The sequence below is a fragment of the Anser anser genome (assembly GCF_964211835.1).
Source record: "Anser anser genome assembly, chromosome: Z".
Lineage (NCBI taxonomy): Eukaryota > Metazoa > Chordata > Aves > Anseriformes > Anatidae > Anser > Anser anser.
Genome location: NC_139723.1, coordinates 52,282,583 through 52,301,447, shown reverse-complemented (window position 1 = coordinate 52,301,447; position 18,865 = coordinate 52,282,583). Strand labels below are relative to the sequence as shown.

Here is an 18,865-nt window from a genome sequence, read left to right as displayed (position 1 = left end):
GAAACTGAATTCTTCATTGAATCCTTGCTTTCATTCAGGCTGACAGAGTGATTTGAGACTGGGATTTTTGTATCCAATTGTCTTCTGTTGCTGGAAACAAGCTGGAAGAAACAGGCACGTGTTGTGCCTTTTATTTATGCTACTGCTGATAACTACATGACTTCAGTATGATTAGCTTCATTTCATATTTTCTAAAAATCTTACCCATTGTTAGTCTAAACAGCCAACTGCCTTCACCATTTTATGAATTGGAGCTTTGGCTACAAAAGTAACACTGCAACTCATTCTGCTAAAATAAGGTGGGATTTTTCCTGCTTGTACTTCCCTTCCAACTCCATGGTTCTGCAAAGAACCAAGAGTATCGTAACTGCTTTCTGAAGTTATATGTGCTGATTTTAGGCACGTCTTGTTAATGTAAACTTCTGTAGCTCGCCTGCTTTTCCTAGCAATGACGGTTATAAAGCCCACGGCTTTGCTATATAGGAGTTAATAGGTGTACACAGCTGTAACTAAGTAACAGGTCCCTCAAGCATGCAGCACTGCATGGTTTATACCCCTGACCGTAATATTTGGTCAAAGAAACCATACTGCAGTTTACGGTTTTCTGTTTACGAAAGCAGAAACTTCTCCATTAGGCAGAAAGTTGGGAACCGATCGCTAATCTGTGTATGTGTATTCTGCTGTGGCCGATTCTCAGGTTGCTGTCAGGTTCCTACAGTTTCTGTCAACAGGTGATAAACATAGATGGAGAAAAAAGTGATCGTCCTATAGTTGCTGTTAATGTTGCTTCTGTCCATCATCAGGGATTGAGAAGATGTTTGTAGGAATGGGCTGTGAATGTCCATAACCGTGATGGAGTAGAAGGGGAATGAAGAAGGTGGGCTGTTAGTCTGTGGAAGGTGGAGTGGCTGGGGCGACAGCTGCTTCTGGTTTTGTTTTGTGTTTCATGTTTCCTGCTGATCTTGGAAAGCTGTGCGCAGACCTGCTCTGGTCTTTGTGCCCGATTTTACACTGCTTGCAGAAAAAGAATAGTACTTCTGTGGACAAATGGACTGTCTTGTTTTGATCACTTCGTGGGTCAGGGCAGGATGTAAAATATTCTATTTGCTATTACTAGCATTAATCACAGATAGGATTGCTATAACAAACCTTTTTATTATGAAAAATAATCCATTACCTGGAAAAACATGCCTTCTGTCCTTCTTGACCAATGTAATAACCAGGACACCCACTGAAAATTGAATGAAGCTATGATAACATTGATTTATAAGCATTTTTAAACAAAATATTTACAAGTAAATGTGAAAAATGTATTTAATAGGTTAAAAAAGAAACCAAAACATTGTATTTTCTGCATGAGTAGCTATTTTACATGCATGTTGATTGTACATGGTAAAAATCTTTTCAAGTCAATAGCTGTGAATTGGAGCTAATACTATAGAAGAAAAACATGGTTCTTCCTTAGTGATTTGCTTTTATGTCAAGCTGTTTTTTCTTCTCTCTTTGTAACCAAAATGTAAGTGGTTGTGAACTACCAGTATAAGAATTTGAATGCATTAGTTTTTCTTCTGGATGAATTGTTGATATCCGTATACTACTGTTCCTTCAAAATGGGGCAAAGTGTTTAATGCTTCCATTCATTAAATACTGTTTTCTTTTATTAGTGATGAAGACAAGTCCACATATTTATTGGTACAGTGGGATTCCAGCTGTTTAGTGCTTTGTGTTTTTGTTTTGTTTTGTGGTTTTTTTTTTTTAAATTTTTATTTTATACCCTTATATTTTGCTGTAAGGAGTCTAGATCACGTGAGTGTGATCGGTACAGGTGCTGTTAATAAAGACCTTACTCTTTATGTGTTGTACACAGAGAAATAACATTGTTGAATAGCAAAGTTTGTTCACTCTTTTTTTCTTTTGCTTTTATTTTTCACAAATTTTAACTAACAAGAGTGAAATTCAATGTATTTTGTCTTTTCTTCTGAAAAAATATGGAATATTGGAATACTGTGAAGATGAACTGAGAGTGAGATTTGTTAAAAATATGTATTTTGACATTCATTTTAGTTATCTGTTTGCAGCATATCTGTGATACGAGTATTTCAACTTGTCCCTAGAGTGAGTGGGAAACAAAAATTTGGTATAGAGTTAGGCATGAGTGGAAAGGTACCTTTTATGGGAACAACAAAAATATGCTGTTTCTCAGTAATTAATGTTTTACGTGTAGAGAAGTAGACTCTTGCTTGTAATTTTTCCAACTGCATTGAGAGTAATTCTAGAACATACTGAGATTTCTACACGTACCAAACTGCATGAACTTACAGATTCAGCATCCTGTTTTTTCCCATCAAAATGTATTTTGGTTCAGGAGGAGGTATGCTGTTTTTAAGGATAGACTTCAGGTAATCTTGTTTTTCTTTGTTACTATTGAGCGTGCACTTTTTCAATGATTTCATTTGTTGTTTAGTTCATAACTTTCAAGATGTGCAAATGTCATTCTACTATTTGACCTCAGTTTCAGAGACGCTTTTATGGAAAGTACTATGAAGTAATTTCAGAAAGATTTAACGGATGTGATGGACCCACATTCTGCTTGATTAGTTTGATAAGTCAAACTTAATATACACAAGTGTGTGGTCATATTGTCTGTAAAATTAAACTACTCATGGATTCCCCTGTTCTGAAATGCATTGAAACTCTCAAAGGTGTTCTGATTATATTAATCCAGAGCATTGTATTTAAGTAAACACCAACTCTGAAGCCCATGCTGAAACTTCCAGGTCATTCTCTACTTTCAAAACCACAACTGAACTCTTAGAATAACACTCATAACTCTAGCACTTAAAGGTTTTGTGCAAAATTTGTCCTATTCTATGCATCTTCATTCATATTCTGTGCTGGACCCATGTGGTGGTTTTACCCAGCTGGGCAGCTGAACTCCACCACAACTGCTCTCACATTCCCCCTCCTCAAAAGAAGAGGGGGAGAGGAAATTACACTGGAAAGGAAATAAGGCTCATGGGTTGACATAAGGATGATTTAATTAATGAGAAAAAAAAGAGGAGGAAAAAAGAAGAACAAGTAAAGGCCGTGTGGAAGCACAGAGAAAGGGGAAAAAAAATCCCTACTTCCCTTCAAAGAGCAATGTTTGGCCACGTCCCTGGAAGCAGGGCCTCAATACGCGTAGTGGTCGTTTGGGAGGACAGACATCTTCATAACGAGAGCCCCCCCCTCCTTCCCCTCCCCCACTTTTTATTGCTGAGCGTGACACCCCATGGTATGGAATATCCCTGTGGTGGGTTTAGGCCACCGAAGGGATATTTGCCCTGGCCATGTCCCCTCCCCACCTCTTGCCCAGCCCCAGCCTGCTGGCTCTTGGGGGGTTTGGAGGGAGTCTTGGTGCTGTGCCAGCACTGCTCAGCAACAGACCTGGCACTGGTGTGATACCAGTGCTGTTCTAGCTACAAGTGCAACACACAGTATTTGTTACATAGGGCACTGCAGGGAAAGGTAACTCCATCCCAGAGCCAGTGCAACCTCATACTTGCCAATGACAAAGAGCTTCCTGGAAACGTGAAGGTTAAAGGCGGCCTTGGCTGCAGTGACCATGAGATGATGGAGTTCAGGATCCTTTAGGCAGTGATGAAGGTGAAAAGCAAGCTCACGGCCCTAGACTTCAACAGAACAGACTTTGGCCTCTTTAAATTTCTGCTTGAAAGATTGTCATGGTATAAGGCCCTGGAGGGAAGAGGGGCCTGAAAAGCTAGTTAATATTCAAGGATCTCCTCCTCCAGGCTCAAGAAAGGTCAATCCTAACAAATAAGAAGTCAGACAAAAAATGTCAGGAGGCCTGTATGGATGAACAAGGAGCTCCTGGCCAAACTAAAAAAAAGAAACATGATAGAAACACAAAAAAGGAAGTATACAGAGGGTGGAGGCAAGAGTGGATAACCTAGGAGGAATACAGACACTGTTGTCCAAGTATCCAGGCTTAAAATTATGGAGGCTAATGCCTGGGTGGAATTGAATCTGGCCAGAGATGTCAAGGATAAGAAGGGCTTCTATAAGCATATCAGTAATAAAAGGAAGACATAGGGAAAATGTGGGCACACTGCTACACAGTGTGGGGGATCTGGTTACACAGCACAGTGGAAAAGCCCAGGTACTGAATGCCTTCTGTGCCTCAGTCTTTGCTAGCAAGACTGTCCTTCAGGAATCCCAGGTCCCAGAGACAGGGAAAGACTGCAGCAAGGAAGCTGTACCTTTTTGGGAAGAGGATCAGGTGAGGGAATGCGTAGGCAAACTGAATGTACTTAAGTCCTTGGGCCCTGAATGGATGCACCCATGAGTGCTGAGGGAGCTGTCAGATGTCATCATGAGGCCACTGTCTGTAATGTATAAGCTTGAGAAATGTCTGCCAGGAACCTCATGAAGTTCAACAAGGGGAAGAAGTGCAGAGTCCTGTGTCTGCAGAACAACCACCCCAGGCACCAGCACGTGCCGGGGGTCACCCAGCTGGAAACAGCTCTGCAGAAAGGGACCTGCGGGTCCTGTTGGAAACCAACCAGGCCATGAGCCAGCAACGTGGCCTTGTGGCAAAAATGGTGAAGGGTATCCTCGGCTGCATGAGGGGAAGTACAGTCACCACATGAAGGGAGGTGATCCTTTCCCTTGGTTCAGCACTGGCGACGCCTCACCTGGAGCACTGGGTCCAGTTCTGCGTTCCCCAGTACAAGAGGGACCTGGAGCTACAACAGACAGCCCAACAAAGGGCAATAAAAGTGATCAGTGGAGTGGAGCTGATCTCACATGAGGAAAGGCTGGGAGAGCTGGGAGTCTTCAGCCTGGAGAAGAGGAGGCTCGGGGTGGGGGGGATCTCATCACTGCCAATAAATACCTGAAGGGAGGGTGTAAACAGGACAGAGCCAGGCTCCTTTCTGTGGTGCCCAGTGCTGGGACTGGAGGCAGTGGGCACAAACGGAAGCACAGGAGGCTCTATCTGAACATCATGAAGCGCTTTTCCACTGTGAAGCTGACCAAGCACTGGCACAGGTTGCCCAGAGAGGCTGTGTTTCTCCTTCCTTGCAGATAGGCGGAAGCCATCTGGACGTGGTCCTGGGTGAGTGGCTCCTGTTTGATCAGGGGGTTTTGGGCCAGATGACCTCCAGAAGCCCCTTCTAACCTCACCCCACCTATGATTCTGTGTAATTACTACAATGGGTAGAGTTAGATTTTATTCAAAGTTTTTAAGTATTTGCAGCTCAAAATGAAAACTCAGATGAGTTGCGTAAGAGGATTAAAGCAAACCTTCTCCTCTGGAAGTGAACCCTTTTCTTTCTCCTATCTTTTCATCTTTGAAAACAATTCTTACGTTGTTCAATCATTAAGTTGATGATCAGATTTTGTTTTCTTTGGGGTGGTCCTTTGGGGACCCACAAGCTGGACTTGATCCTTGTGGGTCCCTTCCAACTTGGATATGCTGTGATTCTATGAAGTTTCCAATATTGAGTACTCAGAAGAAACCAGCTGGTAGGGTAAAGCCTGTACCAGTGAATGAAGGCACGCGGAGCATCCTGATTGTGTAGTCTGTCCTAGAAAAGACAAAGAAATTTACTTTCTTTTAGCTACTTGGGGAGGGTGACATTTTGTGTTACGGGCCCATGTCTATCAGATAACTTATTTCTACTGTTTAGCTGATGTTGATTTCTGTACAGTCCTACTGTGATGGTACTGAAGTGACTTCTGTGATGCTACTTCACTGACTGTGCCATGTCAGACAAGAAGTATCATATTTCTTGTCACATGGTTATAAAATGAGTCCAATATTTATGTCAACAATGTGTAATAAAATTAGTCAGTTAAGTATGTTGCTGTCTTCTTGTCACTGATGGACTAATCTGAAGAGTCCATTTATGAAATCGTGTAATGACAGATAGCATCTTTTAGCGTGTGATGTGCAGTACCGTTGCCTAGACCACTATTGCTACTTCAGCATTGTAACACAATAATACATCAACAAATTAATGCAAGAGAGCAAACTCAAGTTTGCTTTCAACAGAGTTCTCAGTAAGGACGCAATCTCTTTGTTTGTGTGCATGTTTACATGAATGCACATAAAAAAGCGGTATCCCATCTTTTTCCATTTTTGTTTCAAAGGCATTTTCTTTGTTGCCAAAACTATTAACAGAGACAAGAATTATTTAAATAGAAACATAGTTAATCTATTTTTCTAATGTAATAAAATTACTTGTTGGTTTTATACCCCTTCTAATTTAAGAAGATTACATTAAGGAATTGGGGATGGAGGTGGAGGGAGATACACTTGTTTGCTGGTGGCATCTGTTTTGAAGCTATCCATCTGGTCAGGTCACATGCAGTCATCTTACAGATCTATTGGGCAGTTAGGTGTGGCAGTGCATACTGTTTTTGAGTGACTCTTGTGAACGTAAAAATAACCTCATGTTCTCTTTGCAGCCCGGTGTGTATAAGGCACTTTGATTTCTTGTGAGGTAATGGTCAGTCGTATCTTCTAGTCACTTTTTTAGATTATTGAAAAGCTTAGCACTTCGAAGATCAGACTTTGTAAAGCATAAGAGTGTTCTGTGCCATATGACCACTCAGGAAGACTGGGTGGGTTGTAGAGAAAATACCTCATATTTAGTAGTATACTACATGACTGGAACACGACAGTCTTCACCAAGAAATACTGACAGAACAGTATCTACTCAGTTTGCACTGGCAGCCTATTGGCAGTGTGTGTTTAAAAGTGACATGAAACATCAAGAAGAAAGTTTGTCACTTGCATATAAAATGTATACATCAGCTTAATTAAACGCCTGAGCTGTAATCAGAAGCATACTAGATGTTAGGAGAGTCTAAAACATACTAATGGTGTTCTTGCAAGTTTTTCAATGCTTACACCAGACATGTTATTTCATGCTTTTTCAGTCTTTCTGAAAGATAATCTGATACTTGCTCAGTCCTGTGTGTTACTTTGCATTTACGTATGGATTCTTTCTTCCAGCATGATGGTCATGTATATTTCACTCAGTAGAGAAATACTCACTTCATAATACGGAAAACTGTCAATGTCTGGTATTGTAGAGTTCTTAATAAAAATTACAGTAAACCAATAGCTCCCTCTGTCCTCCCAGCTGTTTCATTTCCCCTTTTGGGGGTATCCACAGGTCTTCACTGTTTAAAATTTTAAATGAGAGTTTGTGTCCTCTTCTTTTCTAGCAATTGTTCCAGGGGGTAGTGTTTTTTGTTGTTTTTGCCTTTTTTTGGGGTGGTGGTGATTGTTCTGTTGCATGTGTGTTCTATTTCTGATTTCAGAAGGTGGTGTTTTGTTTAGTAAATTATCATTTGTAATGCTATAAAAATTTAGGGTATGGTATGAACACTTCTAATAGTTAACAGACTTTGAAATAAAGCAAAAGACCAAGAAGAATGCTGACTCCAAACTGTAGCTGAGATGCTTGATGTGTGATTTACACTAAAGGAGTTTTTTTAGTTTATCCTTGTTCTCAACACAGTTTATTATAGATATGTAAACAAAAACTAAACCTACATTTAACACCCAAATTCATGAATTAATTGTTCCTGTGAACAGAAAGATATTTTTTATGTTTTTGTCATTGTCACTGCTAAATTAAAAGCTTTTTTCTATCAGAATTCAGTAGCATTGCTTTAAAAGAATGCCAGCTAATCCTCCGTGATGAAGAGTTGTAAAAATAATAACAATTTTCTAAATATGGTGAGCTCCCTTTTTAGTTTCCTGTAGACAAATAACTGCGTGCAATATTTAAACAATTTTACATGCTTCTGATATCAAATGTCCAGAGCAATAATTTATGCTTGGATTTCTCTTCCGAGAAGGAAGGAAACTGCTTACATTGAAATGAGTATATTTGTCTTGCTCTGCATGTAAGCTTGAGGGATTCTGTGTTTTGTGACTTAAGCTAATGTTTAATAAATTCATGATTTTACTTGCAAGCAAGTACTTAAGATCTGGCTAGCTATGCCATATAACCTTGGTCTGTGAGTTGTCTTATGGTTGTCCCACCTTCTGAGCTTCTTGTTAAAAATCAGTAACAAAAATCAAGTTTGCTTTGCAAAGAGCAGGTTCAAGACCTAAGTTATTGTTTATTTCTGTATGTCTTTCAATATGATAATTGACTACTTTCATTGTAGACTGACGGAAAATCCCTCTTTTGTATGCAGTATACTTCACTTTTTGCTCCGTAATTCTCTAATTCTAGCATCCATACCTGATCATGGGATAAATGTCTTTATCTGACATTAGTTGTGTTGTGGATAATCTTAGTCTTAATGAGTAATTTGCAGTAACTTTCAAATGACATCGGTATTCTGCCTTTGTATATAAGTTCTCAGCTGTTCAAGGTACACTCTCTCTGACCTCTTGAGCCGCTAACGTACACTTGAGTAGGCTGAACGTTCCTTGGGTAGGCTGAAGATTGATATATCCCAGGCCTTGACAGCTGTAGTGTTTTTCTGTGCCAACTTCAGACTGTCTAAGCAGCCCTTTTTCAGAAGAAATTGTTTGGCTCCCAAGACCATTCAGGGAACAGCCTGACCAAGTCCATTAATTGTGCCAAGAGCTTAAAAAGACTATTTAAACTTCTTTCTATCTTAAAACTGTAATAATTTTTGGCTGATGCTCATATTCTGTTATACAAAATACAAAACTACTTGAAGATTTAGATGAAACAATTTTACCTCTGAAAATGTTTGACGTGTTAAAGTGAAGTAAGTCATGTTTAGTGGTAACTTATTAATAGCATTACATTCTCCTGATGTTTAATTGTGATAACGAGAAATTTTATATGCCTCCATGTTAAATTTCTTTCTAGTCATTGAGGTTCATAGATTTTAACTGCAGATAGTGTTTTATTTTGTTACTGGTAATATGTATTTGAAGGCACAGTTAAATATTTTGTTCTTGCTCTTTTGGCAGAAAGGCCAGTTAAGGAGAAAATTGCTGTCTTTTGTGTGCATTTACAGAAATACAAATATGCAGGAAAAGACATTTGTTCATTTAGGTCAGAATAGTTGATGATATATTTACCACATTACACTTTTACTTTTAAATACCAATTCTACCAATTCTTGCCATCAAAAATAACATTTGTTAATATGGTGTTGTTCCGCAGTTGTGGAAACTTGTGTGATTTTATTTTATTCCCAGGCTTGCCACCTGGAAAGGGCGCTTTTTTTTTTTTTTGAATTGGACACTACTTGTGTTCTGTTCAGCTATTTCTTTGAAGTTTACTTTGTGTACACAATTAAGATTCAATAAACCTTTACTGTGAGCTTTTTTTTTTCCTTTTTTTTCTATTTAAGTTAGGGTGGCTTTTTCATTCCTGCTTCATTTACTGTTCTTTCAGCACAGACAAAAATGTGGCAGAATTTAGAAGTAGCAATTTCACCTACATGAGTAAAACTTGGAGTCCATCTACAACTATATCACAGACTACTTTCAGAGCTGTCCAAGGAAGAGAAAATGATTTGAGGTTAATCTGAACTGCTTATATAATCAAAAAAAGATCAGTCATATGAGCACGTCTGTGTTCGTCTCTTTGAAACTTCATTATTTTGAATGCTATCAAAAGGCCAGTATACGTTCGTGTTGCGGCAAAGTTCAGGTAGGAACTAGGTTGCCAGAGACTGAATATGTGTTGGATGTACAGCAGAAATCAGAGGAAGGTTGTGAGGAATTCCCTCTCCTGGTATTGTACATATATACTTCTTACATATTCATTAGAAACAGTTCAGTATATATACTGTAGTTCTTGCTTTGTGTGTGTAATGGGGAATGATGTGTTTAGAAGGATGTGACTGAAAGTTACACGTTGGTCTTGGGTCATCTTGTGAGGCACTGTGCAGCTCCCCAGCCTGAGGTCTGGAGTTTGTAGGAACCTCCGGGACAGCACAAAGGGCAGTCTCCCCTGCTTGTGTTGGGTCGCATGGTACTGGATAATGCTTCTTGGAGCCTTGCAGAAGGCTGAGTCTCTCAGCTCTTCTAATAAATAAATGAACAGAAAACCCAACAGCTACTTCTGTGCTGTTGTGTGCAGGACGGTAAAGGCAAAAGCTAAGGAAGACTGGTGGTAGCTAAATCCAGTTTCTTAAAAAAGCAGACAAAACTAGACTGAACAAAAAGCCTATGAGCTGTTAAATTAGCATCAGTAATTTTGATTGTTTGACTCAAGTTTTTTAAACATTTGTGGTGGAATACTGTTTATACTTCTCTGTGCTGTAATGATGTCACGACCCTCAGGCTAATTTGTTAGTCATTTTAAGTAGTTCAATGCAAAAGTACACACTGAATCGTACATGAAAGATATAAATAAAAAATGTTCTTTTATCAGTTTAGCCCTGCTCTTCATATTGCCGATTAACTGAGATTTGAATTAAAATTATTTTGAAATTATAGTTAGTTTATTAGATATAGTAGTTTATTCCTATGTTGTGGTTCAAAAATTTCTTTATAGTTGAACTGATGCCATTTAGAGTGTAAGAACTGCTGACTTACTTAGTGTCCTCCTAAATAATTTAAAAGAAATCACGTTTCCATTGCTGTTATTTAGTGAGTTTTGGTTTGGCTTTGTGTGCTTTCTTTGATGGGCCCCTGAAAGAAGTACAAAACGTGTTTAGACATTCAAAATGCACAGAATCCACGTTCTTTATAGATCCTAATGTATTTTGGAAGCCTGCAGCAATTTTTCCAAACCTGAGAAACATTTTTATTTTTCATTCTGTTTCTGCCTGTGAAGAAACGATAGGTCATGCAGAATCTGCAATCTACACACACTGTGACTTTTCAGATGACATAAGGCATTTCCAAGACCTGCTCATTCTGGATTTTTTTGGGTAAACAGGAAGAAAGTGTAGAATTTATAGACTTTAGACTAGGTAAATAGAGATCCAGGATCATAAGTAGCATAAGGTGATAGCTCTCACTGAGAGGGTGTGTTGTTTGTTTTCAAAAAAGAGGTGGAGAACCATATTTGTGGCCTGATTTGAGTAACCTAATTAATATGATACCATTTATATGACACAGGCCTAGCTTGGGTGTTATCTCTCTGCAAAAAGCAAATGCGGTCATCTACTGTAATGCACCATAATCCTGTTAGTTATCTGTTTGCTTGCATGCAACAGAGTCACCGGACAGTCATTATACTGCTAACCCGATTTGTACAGTGATGTCTCTTTCAACGGCTTTAAAAGAATAGTTTGTGCCCCAATTCTCTCTACGTTAAGTTTTTGTTCCCTGTGTGGCTTTGTTTGCAATTACCAGAAATGAAGTCTCCCCATCAACACTTTAAATGTTGTGTACATCTTACGGTGGTAGTTTCATAAAACCAGAGAAATTTAACGTAAGACAAACTCTTTTTTTCTTTATGCTGTAGTCCAGTTTGTGTGTAAGCTGGTAATAACTTGAAATTGTAGGATCTTTATGACCAGAGTCTTTCTTTTATTTACTTACTAACACAATCAGAAGCCTAGTCTGATTTGTAGTTAGTGTTAGTAATGCATTCTTAAAATAGGTAGGTGAATTTTTCTGGGTTTATAGCAATATGTTATTAAAGCATCAGATTTTCATAAAGTTTTCTTTCCTGTGCAGTTGAAGAAGTTGGTGGTATTTAAAGATTTCAACGCATATAAACTAGGAATGACAGTATTCGAAAGAATAAGATATTTCTGAAAAAAAAAAGTCAACACAAAAAGTCAACTTGCTGCCCTCAGGACCCTAAACTGCACCATTTCAAGGTCACTGGAGCCAAGGCTGCCCTTGAGTTTCACATTCTCCACCAGTCCCTCCTTGGTGGAGAGAACAAGGTCCAGCACAGCACCTCTCCTTGTTGGTTCCTCTGTCACGTGGAGAAGGAAGTGGTCACCAATGCATTCCAAGAATTTACTGAGTAGCCTGTGCCCTGCTGTGCTGTCCCTCCAACAGATACCGGAGTGGCTGAAGTCTCCTATGAGGACCAGGGCTGGTGAACATGAGGCTGTTTCTGTCTGTGGAGGGCCTCAGCTTCTTGGTCTTCCTGATCAGGTGGCCTGTAGCAGACCCCCATTATAATGTCACCTGTCCCGGCCCTCCCTTTAATCCTGATCCACAAGCTCTGTCAGCTCCTCACCCACCCCATCCCATCCCATCCCATCCCATCCCCAGGCAGAGCTCTACATCCTCCAGCTGCTCCTCATCTCCCCTGCCTGTCCTTCCTAAGGAGCCTGCATCCCTCCATTCCAACACTCCAGTCATGGGAGCCATCCCACCACATCTCTGTAATGCCAGTAAGATCGTAGCCCTGCAGGCGTGCACACGTCTCTAACTCTTGTTTATCCCCCATGCTATGGGTGTTAGCATAGAGACACTTGACATTAGAGTTGTGCTCCCAATGAAGCTGACTCCTTTGTGCAGCCCTTCAGGTGCTCTCCTGCTGACCCGTGACCCTTCTCCAGGCTCTGGGCACCTATCACTGACACTGGTGTCCAACTGGGAGAAGTGGGATGGATTGAAGTTCTCGTCCCCCCACAACTCTAGTTTAAAGCGCTCCTCATCAGCTTGGCAGGCCAGTGACTGAAGATGCTCTTCCCCTCCTCTGACAAATGGACCCCATCAGCCCAGGTTCTCAAAGCGAGTCCCATGGTCTAAGTAGACAAACCCCTACCTGCACCAGCCCTGCAACCATCTGTTGATTTGCCAGATTCGACTGGCCCTTTTAATCCCCTTCCCTTTGACCAGGATAAAAAAAAATACCTGTTCCCAGGAGTCCTTTACTGCTGCTCCCGGGAGGATATATCTATTTTTATATCCATAAAAAATGAGAAGCTGGGTAAAGAGGAAATTAAGTGGGAAACCCATAAAGAAGCCAAATGGTGGAGATGAAGACAGGAACTTAGGTCTTCTATTTCAGCTCTTAGTCAGGGTTAAGACAAACTTTTTCAAAGGGGAAATACTGTGTTGGTTATCTAGCTGATATTAATGAGCTTCTGGTTAACAAATGTAATCTGTGATATCTGAGGATATTGTTAGGTTCTGGAAGCTTGGAAGAAAAAGAAAGCAGAGAGATTGATAGCCACAATAGTGGTGATCTTCCTTTTAGGTCATATATTGTCCTCATGCATGTTCTCTTTAAGATTCAAAAAATAGTAAAAGTAGCCTAAGCTGCACCTTTCAGATTTTTACCTGTTTCCCTGTGATTTTTACCTAGCTGGAAATTTGATTGTTTTACTATATTAATTTCAAATTTAACGTTAGGCTGTGTTTAGTAGGCTTGTTCTTAGCATATGTACATAAATCATGGACTAGACTATGCTTTCTTATTTTTTCTCAGCAAAATTTTCTTCAACGTTCTGCTGATCTGTTGTAATATTTTTATATAATTAACGTATTATGATTTTAGTTTGTAACATAGCTACATGAATATCACTCCTTCCAGTAATACTACTATGTTGGAATAAAAATACACCAGTGCAAAATAACATCTTCTGTGTAGTAGAAAATACAAATATGGAAAACCTTTTAGCTGAGATTTAACTTTCACAAACTTTTTGAAGTGTATTTAAAACAAAACACAACAGCAAAATTGTTTTCTTGTACTCATTTGAGATTTTTTTTTCAGAAGCTTTTAAATGATACAGGTTAGCTGAGTGTATGTGAGACAGATACACGACCTGTTTTCAAATAAAATCTTAGAGCTGCATGTGGTAAAACTTAATGTTGAAGCAAGTATTCCAAGCTCGATTTTTATAAATAGAAATTGTTCTACTATTAGAAATACTAGGAACTGATGCAGCAAAATGCAGCCTTGTTTGAATGATGTTGATTTTTGCTGCCTTATTTGCATACTCTTGCATAGTTGGTTGTAGATCTTGGTCTTCCTTCAAAAATTCTGTGTGGTTAAATTTTTGTTTATTCAAGAGAACTCTTTACTGTGTTGTTAATTCATGAGAAAGTGAATACCTTGTAGTTAATTCTCCCTAAAATAGATTTTTTTTTTTTTTAATAATTGTGTTCTGAATATTCACGGGATATCTTTTTTGTCTATAAAAGCTTTAGCATAACACTTAAAATATTTTTGCCTTTTTTTTTCCTGTTTTTAAGGCTGATAAAGAATTTGTGTGGTCTCTGTGGAAACGTCTTCAACTGTCAAATCCAGATTTAACACAAGCTGTCAGCTTGGTTGTGGAAAGGTGAGTTTGAAGATTTAGCATGATATTTTAAAAAACAAACAAAAGTGCTGATATCACACTTTTCATGTTTTTAATTGAGAAAAACGCGGGATTCTAAAAATGTGTTACAAAAATTCCATTGTTAAATTTTGTCAAGACTTCATAGAGTATTTTGCTGGTTTCCTTTTTTGGTTTAAGTTGAAATATATTTTCAAGTCTGTTTTTACTGTTTTACTGTGCTGCAATTGAATTAAATTCTTATTTTGTAAATGTAGTGCATGTTTGGATTTTCTGTTGAAATAGCAAAAGGAGGTAAATGACATTTTCTGGTGTCATACGTAGTTAGATAACAGTTAAGTGCGCAAATTTTGTTTATCTGCTTTCTTACGGAAGTGAAAAGCTAAGGCATGGTAAAAGAAGAGATGACCATGCAATTTAAATAATACTCCTCGGAGGATACTAATGATGAGGATTTCCTCATATTACCTACCTACTAGCATCTGACCGCTATAAATGTTAATTAATCATCACAGTGTATGATTGATTGTTTTAGAATGCTAATATTTACAAATTCATAATTTTTGTAGGCCAAAGATAAGAAAAATGTGAACGAGTTGGTAATGTGACTACCAAAATTCAATCACTTGATTCTCTTATGGTCAAAAGATTTGTCTGTTCTGTGTCTCAGGGTGCCACAAGATTCCTTTTATAAAATTAAACATTTTTTTTTTAAACTTCTTTACAATAAATCGTTATGTTCTTTAGGGAGTGTGTTTACTATAGTGTTGTCTCATCTTCTGTTCATCCTCTGCATTGCAAAAATAATGGAAATTTTATCTAAAACGTAGTATGATCAGTGCTAATTTTAATAAATATTAGGTAATTAGATCTAATAGTTGTTGATATCCAGAGGAAGAAATTGATGGTTCAAGCACACGTGGCTTATGTTAAAACAGCTTATACCTGAGAGTTCAGATGCCATGACCAGAAATGAATCAAGAATGGCTTGGGTTGGAAGGGACCTTAAAACTCACCTAGTTCCAACCCCCCTGCCATAGACAGGGACACCTCCCACTAGATCAGGTTGCCCAGGGCCTCATCTAACCTGGCCTTGAACACCTGCAGGGATGGGGCATCCACAGCCTGTCTGGGCAACCTGTTCAGTGCCTCACCACCCTCTGAGTGAAGAATTTCCTCCTAACCTCTAATCTAAATCTCCCCTCTTTTGGTTTGAAACCATTCCCCCTTCTCCTGTCATTACCTAGCCAAGTAAAGAGTCCTTCTCCATCTTTTTTATAAGACCACTTTAATTATTGAAAGGTTGCAATGAGGTTTCCCTGGAGCCTTCTTTTCTCCAGGCTGAACATCCCCAGCTCTTTCAGACTTTCCTCACAGGAGAGGTGCTCCAGCCGTCTCATCAACTTCGTGGCCCTCCTCTGGACCTGCTCGAACAGCCCCACATCCTTCTTGTGCTGGGGGTCGTAGACCTAGAGGCAGCACTCCAAGTGGGGCCTCACAAGGGCAGAGCAGAGGGGCACAATCCCCTCCCTCCCCTGCTGCCCACCCCTCTGCTGATGCAGCCTAGGATGCAGTTGGCCTGCTGGGCTGCAAGCGTGCTCTGCTGGCTCAGGTTTAATTTTTCATCCACCAGAGCCCCCAAGTCCTTCTCTTCAGGGCTGCTCTCAGTGAGTTCTTCTCCCAGTCTCTGCTCATGTCTGGGATTGCCCTGACCCAGGTGCAGCACCTTGAACTTGGACTTGTTGAACCTTCTGAGATTCACATGGGCCCACTTCTCCAGCCTGTCCAGGTGTGTGTATATATGTGTGTGTGTGTGTGTGTGTATATTTTGTATGCCCTCTCTTCCAGAAGAACATACTACTGCTTTAGAACACCGCTTGTGAACTCAAGGCTATGTATCTATATCGTATCTTTCTCCTCTTTCTCAAAGTTACGGAATTAAGAGGGAAGAAATTGCTTTCCCAGCATCTTTTTAGGTGTTATCTTTACCCCAGAGAATCTTGGAATAGGTTTGTATAAAACCTATTCAGTATATAGGAGTTTTATTAATCATGACTTGAACTTTGGGGTTGCTTTGATTTGACAGGTGGAGCAGTAGTGTGTATTTTTCTCTTTAATTGATGTAGCTTCATCTCTTTTGCCTGAGAAAGGTTTAATTGCCTCTTTGGAAATAATTTCTAGCCCACTTTTCCTGTGAATCTTCTGCACAACCAAATTACAGCCCTGTATGTTCTCCAACTTCTCTAGCTGTAGCTTTCCGTAATCTTTTCCGAAGTAGTGTCTGTTTCATGACTTTACCTTTTTACACTCCTTTCAGAAAAGTTTTGGTCTCATTTGCCACTTTATGGCAGTAAATACAATTGTTGATATAACAACAGTGTCAGTTTATCTCAAGTCAGATATGTTGATTGGATATTCATATAATTTGCAACCTAGCACTGCTGCTGGCCAGAAAATTGTAGGATGGGTAACTTTTTGGCCTTGTTAATCTAGCAAAGATACTTGGATTTAAAGGGGAGAGAGGTGGGATTATTCTATGTAGTAGTATGTAATATCTGATTAAAAAAGGAATAAAGCTGAACTCTTCTTAGAGACTTCCCTCCTTTCTGAGCTGTAATAGGAACATTGACCCTGTTGATAACATTTTCCAAGTTGATAACGTTCTCCATCTTTGCTTGAAATACTAAGTGATTTTCGAATAGATACAAACAGAATGAAATGGATGAATGAACTTTTGTTGTCTCTGCTTGGGACAGTGTGACATGGGTACCTCAAAGGTTTGCATGGCTTCATTTTCAATGTGTTCTATCTACTAAAAATTCCATCACCAATAAGCTTTCTGTGCCCACCTTCATTACAGACTGTCTGAGATCAGAAGCCAGCTACGTATTGGAACAAAACAGTATCTAAGAAGGTGTAGTCTTTCTGTACCCTAGATCTTGTATATAATGAACCAGTCAATATTGCCCAATAAAAAAAACAGCCAAATTTTCTTCAGGAGATTACAATATCAGAAATAAAAAGATGGAAGTGTGAAAGGACAAAATGTTCCCTTACAGCCTTGTATACCACAGGTGCATAAAAAGAAGGCGAAAGAAGTATGTATTAGAAAAAGAGTGGGCAATACTGGCTACACAGTCAGGTAATATATATTTGTAGCATTAATTTATATTTGTAGCATTAAAGTATTCGTTATAGTATCTTTTTCTCAAATAAAACAGAAAAAAAGAAAAGGCATAATTTGGAGGACATAGAAGGGAATTAACAGTGGGTTTCTATTATTTGTCTGCTATTTTGAAGTGCTTTCATGGTCCCAAAATAGAAGTTCACCTGCCCTAAAATTGTAAAAATATAACTGGTGCCTTTTTATGGCTGTGCTGTTGATTCCTATAATACACCAATGATATTTTACTTTTCAGCAGTCTTTGCAGTTCTTGCTGCATAACTGTAACTACATTCCCATTTTAATATTCAGATATAAACAAAAAATTATCTTTACTGTGCAAATGAGAAATGCCTTTGGGATATGTAAAAGCCTCCAGGTATTTTCAAACAAGCCATTGTAAAAGTACATCTCATGTTAGTATACTTCCCAGCTATTTTAAATACTATTGATCTCTAGTATTATGTAAAGAGCATGCTATTTCTAGTTCACTGCCTTTTGAAACATTTTTTTTTGATGATGAATTAAAAAAAAAAAGGTGCTAGAATGTACCTTTTACAGGTAAATTCACATGTAAACTCAAAGAGAGTCAAAGTTCCGATCATAGTATCAAAGGTTCTGAAACCTTTTGGAAACTTTCAGAGCTCTCCTTAGGACTTTTATAGTACATGAAATCTTGGAAGGTCAACAGATTCTGATTTTCCTTTAGGGGCTTCTAGATGACTGCTTTCCTTTCTTCTGAAAAGGAGGGTGTAACGGGGTCCATTACTTATCAAACTGTGGCAGTGATACAAGACCTGGTGGAGATACAAATGGAAATTGTATTATGCTAGGTGATATCCTTCATAATAGGTATATGTGGAAAACTTTCCTTAAATACATTTTTCCCCACCTAAATTCCGAGTGTGCTGTCTTGCAAGACTTAGCAAAGAGTGAGAATTAATTTATCATTTGAGGCCACTATGAGAAACAGTCCCAACCTAACAGTAGTGCCAGTAGTTGAGAGAGTTTTGTTGCTCTTGCTGGGGAGTTACTTCTTTCTAAAGGTGTACTGATAGAAGAAAACAGGGCTAAAGAACAAGTCATCAGATAAACAAAAAATTTGGGGGAAGATTATCATACGAAGTTAAGCTACATTTTGCTGCATCTTGTGGATAGCATATTGTTGAAATAATACGAGGTTGATATAGATTCCTCACTGATTGAAGATGTGCAGATGCACTAAAAATGACAACTACTTTTTATGGAAAAGGATAAGTGAATGCTTTGTATGTATGAGCAATATAGATTGATGCTAATTGAAAAATAATTAAAAAAAATGTAACTTGCTTTTTTTGAAGGGATGATAAATAGCTTGCAGAAGTTTACTTAAACCACTTATCATTTTACTCTTGTGCAAATTAGTGGGAAACAGTATGACAGAACTAGGAAGTAAACAAGATCTAATGCATTTTTAAAGGTGATTAACAGTTTGTCACTCTGAGT

The 18,865-nt window shown here is 38.8% G+C and overlaps 1 protein-coding gene across 3 annotated transcripts in view; it reads left to right on the top strand.

The window, feature by feature from the left end:
* The window catches only part of CNTLN (centlein), a 207,505-nt gene that overhangs the window by 5,767 nt on the left and 182,873 nt on the right, over positions 1-18,865 (top strand). For all 3 annotated transcript variants that reach the window (XM_083818992.1, XM_083818994.1, XM_083818991.1), the window contains exon 2: positions 14,132-14,220. In XM_083818992.1, the coding sequence (XP_083675118.1) occupies positions 14,132-14,220 (89 nt within the window). The remainder of the gene's footprint in view (positions 1-14,131; positions 14,221-18,865) is intronic.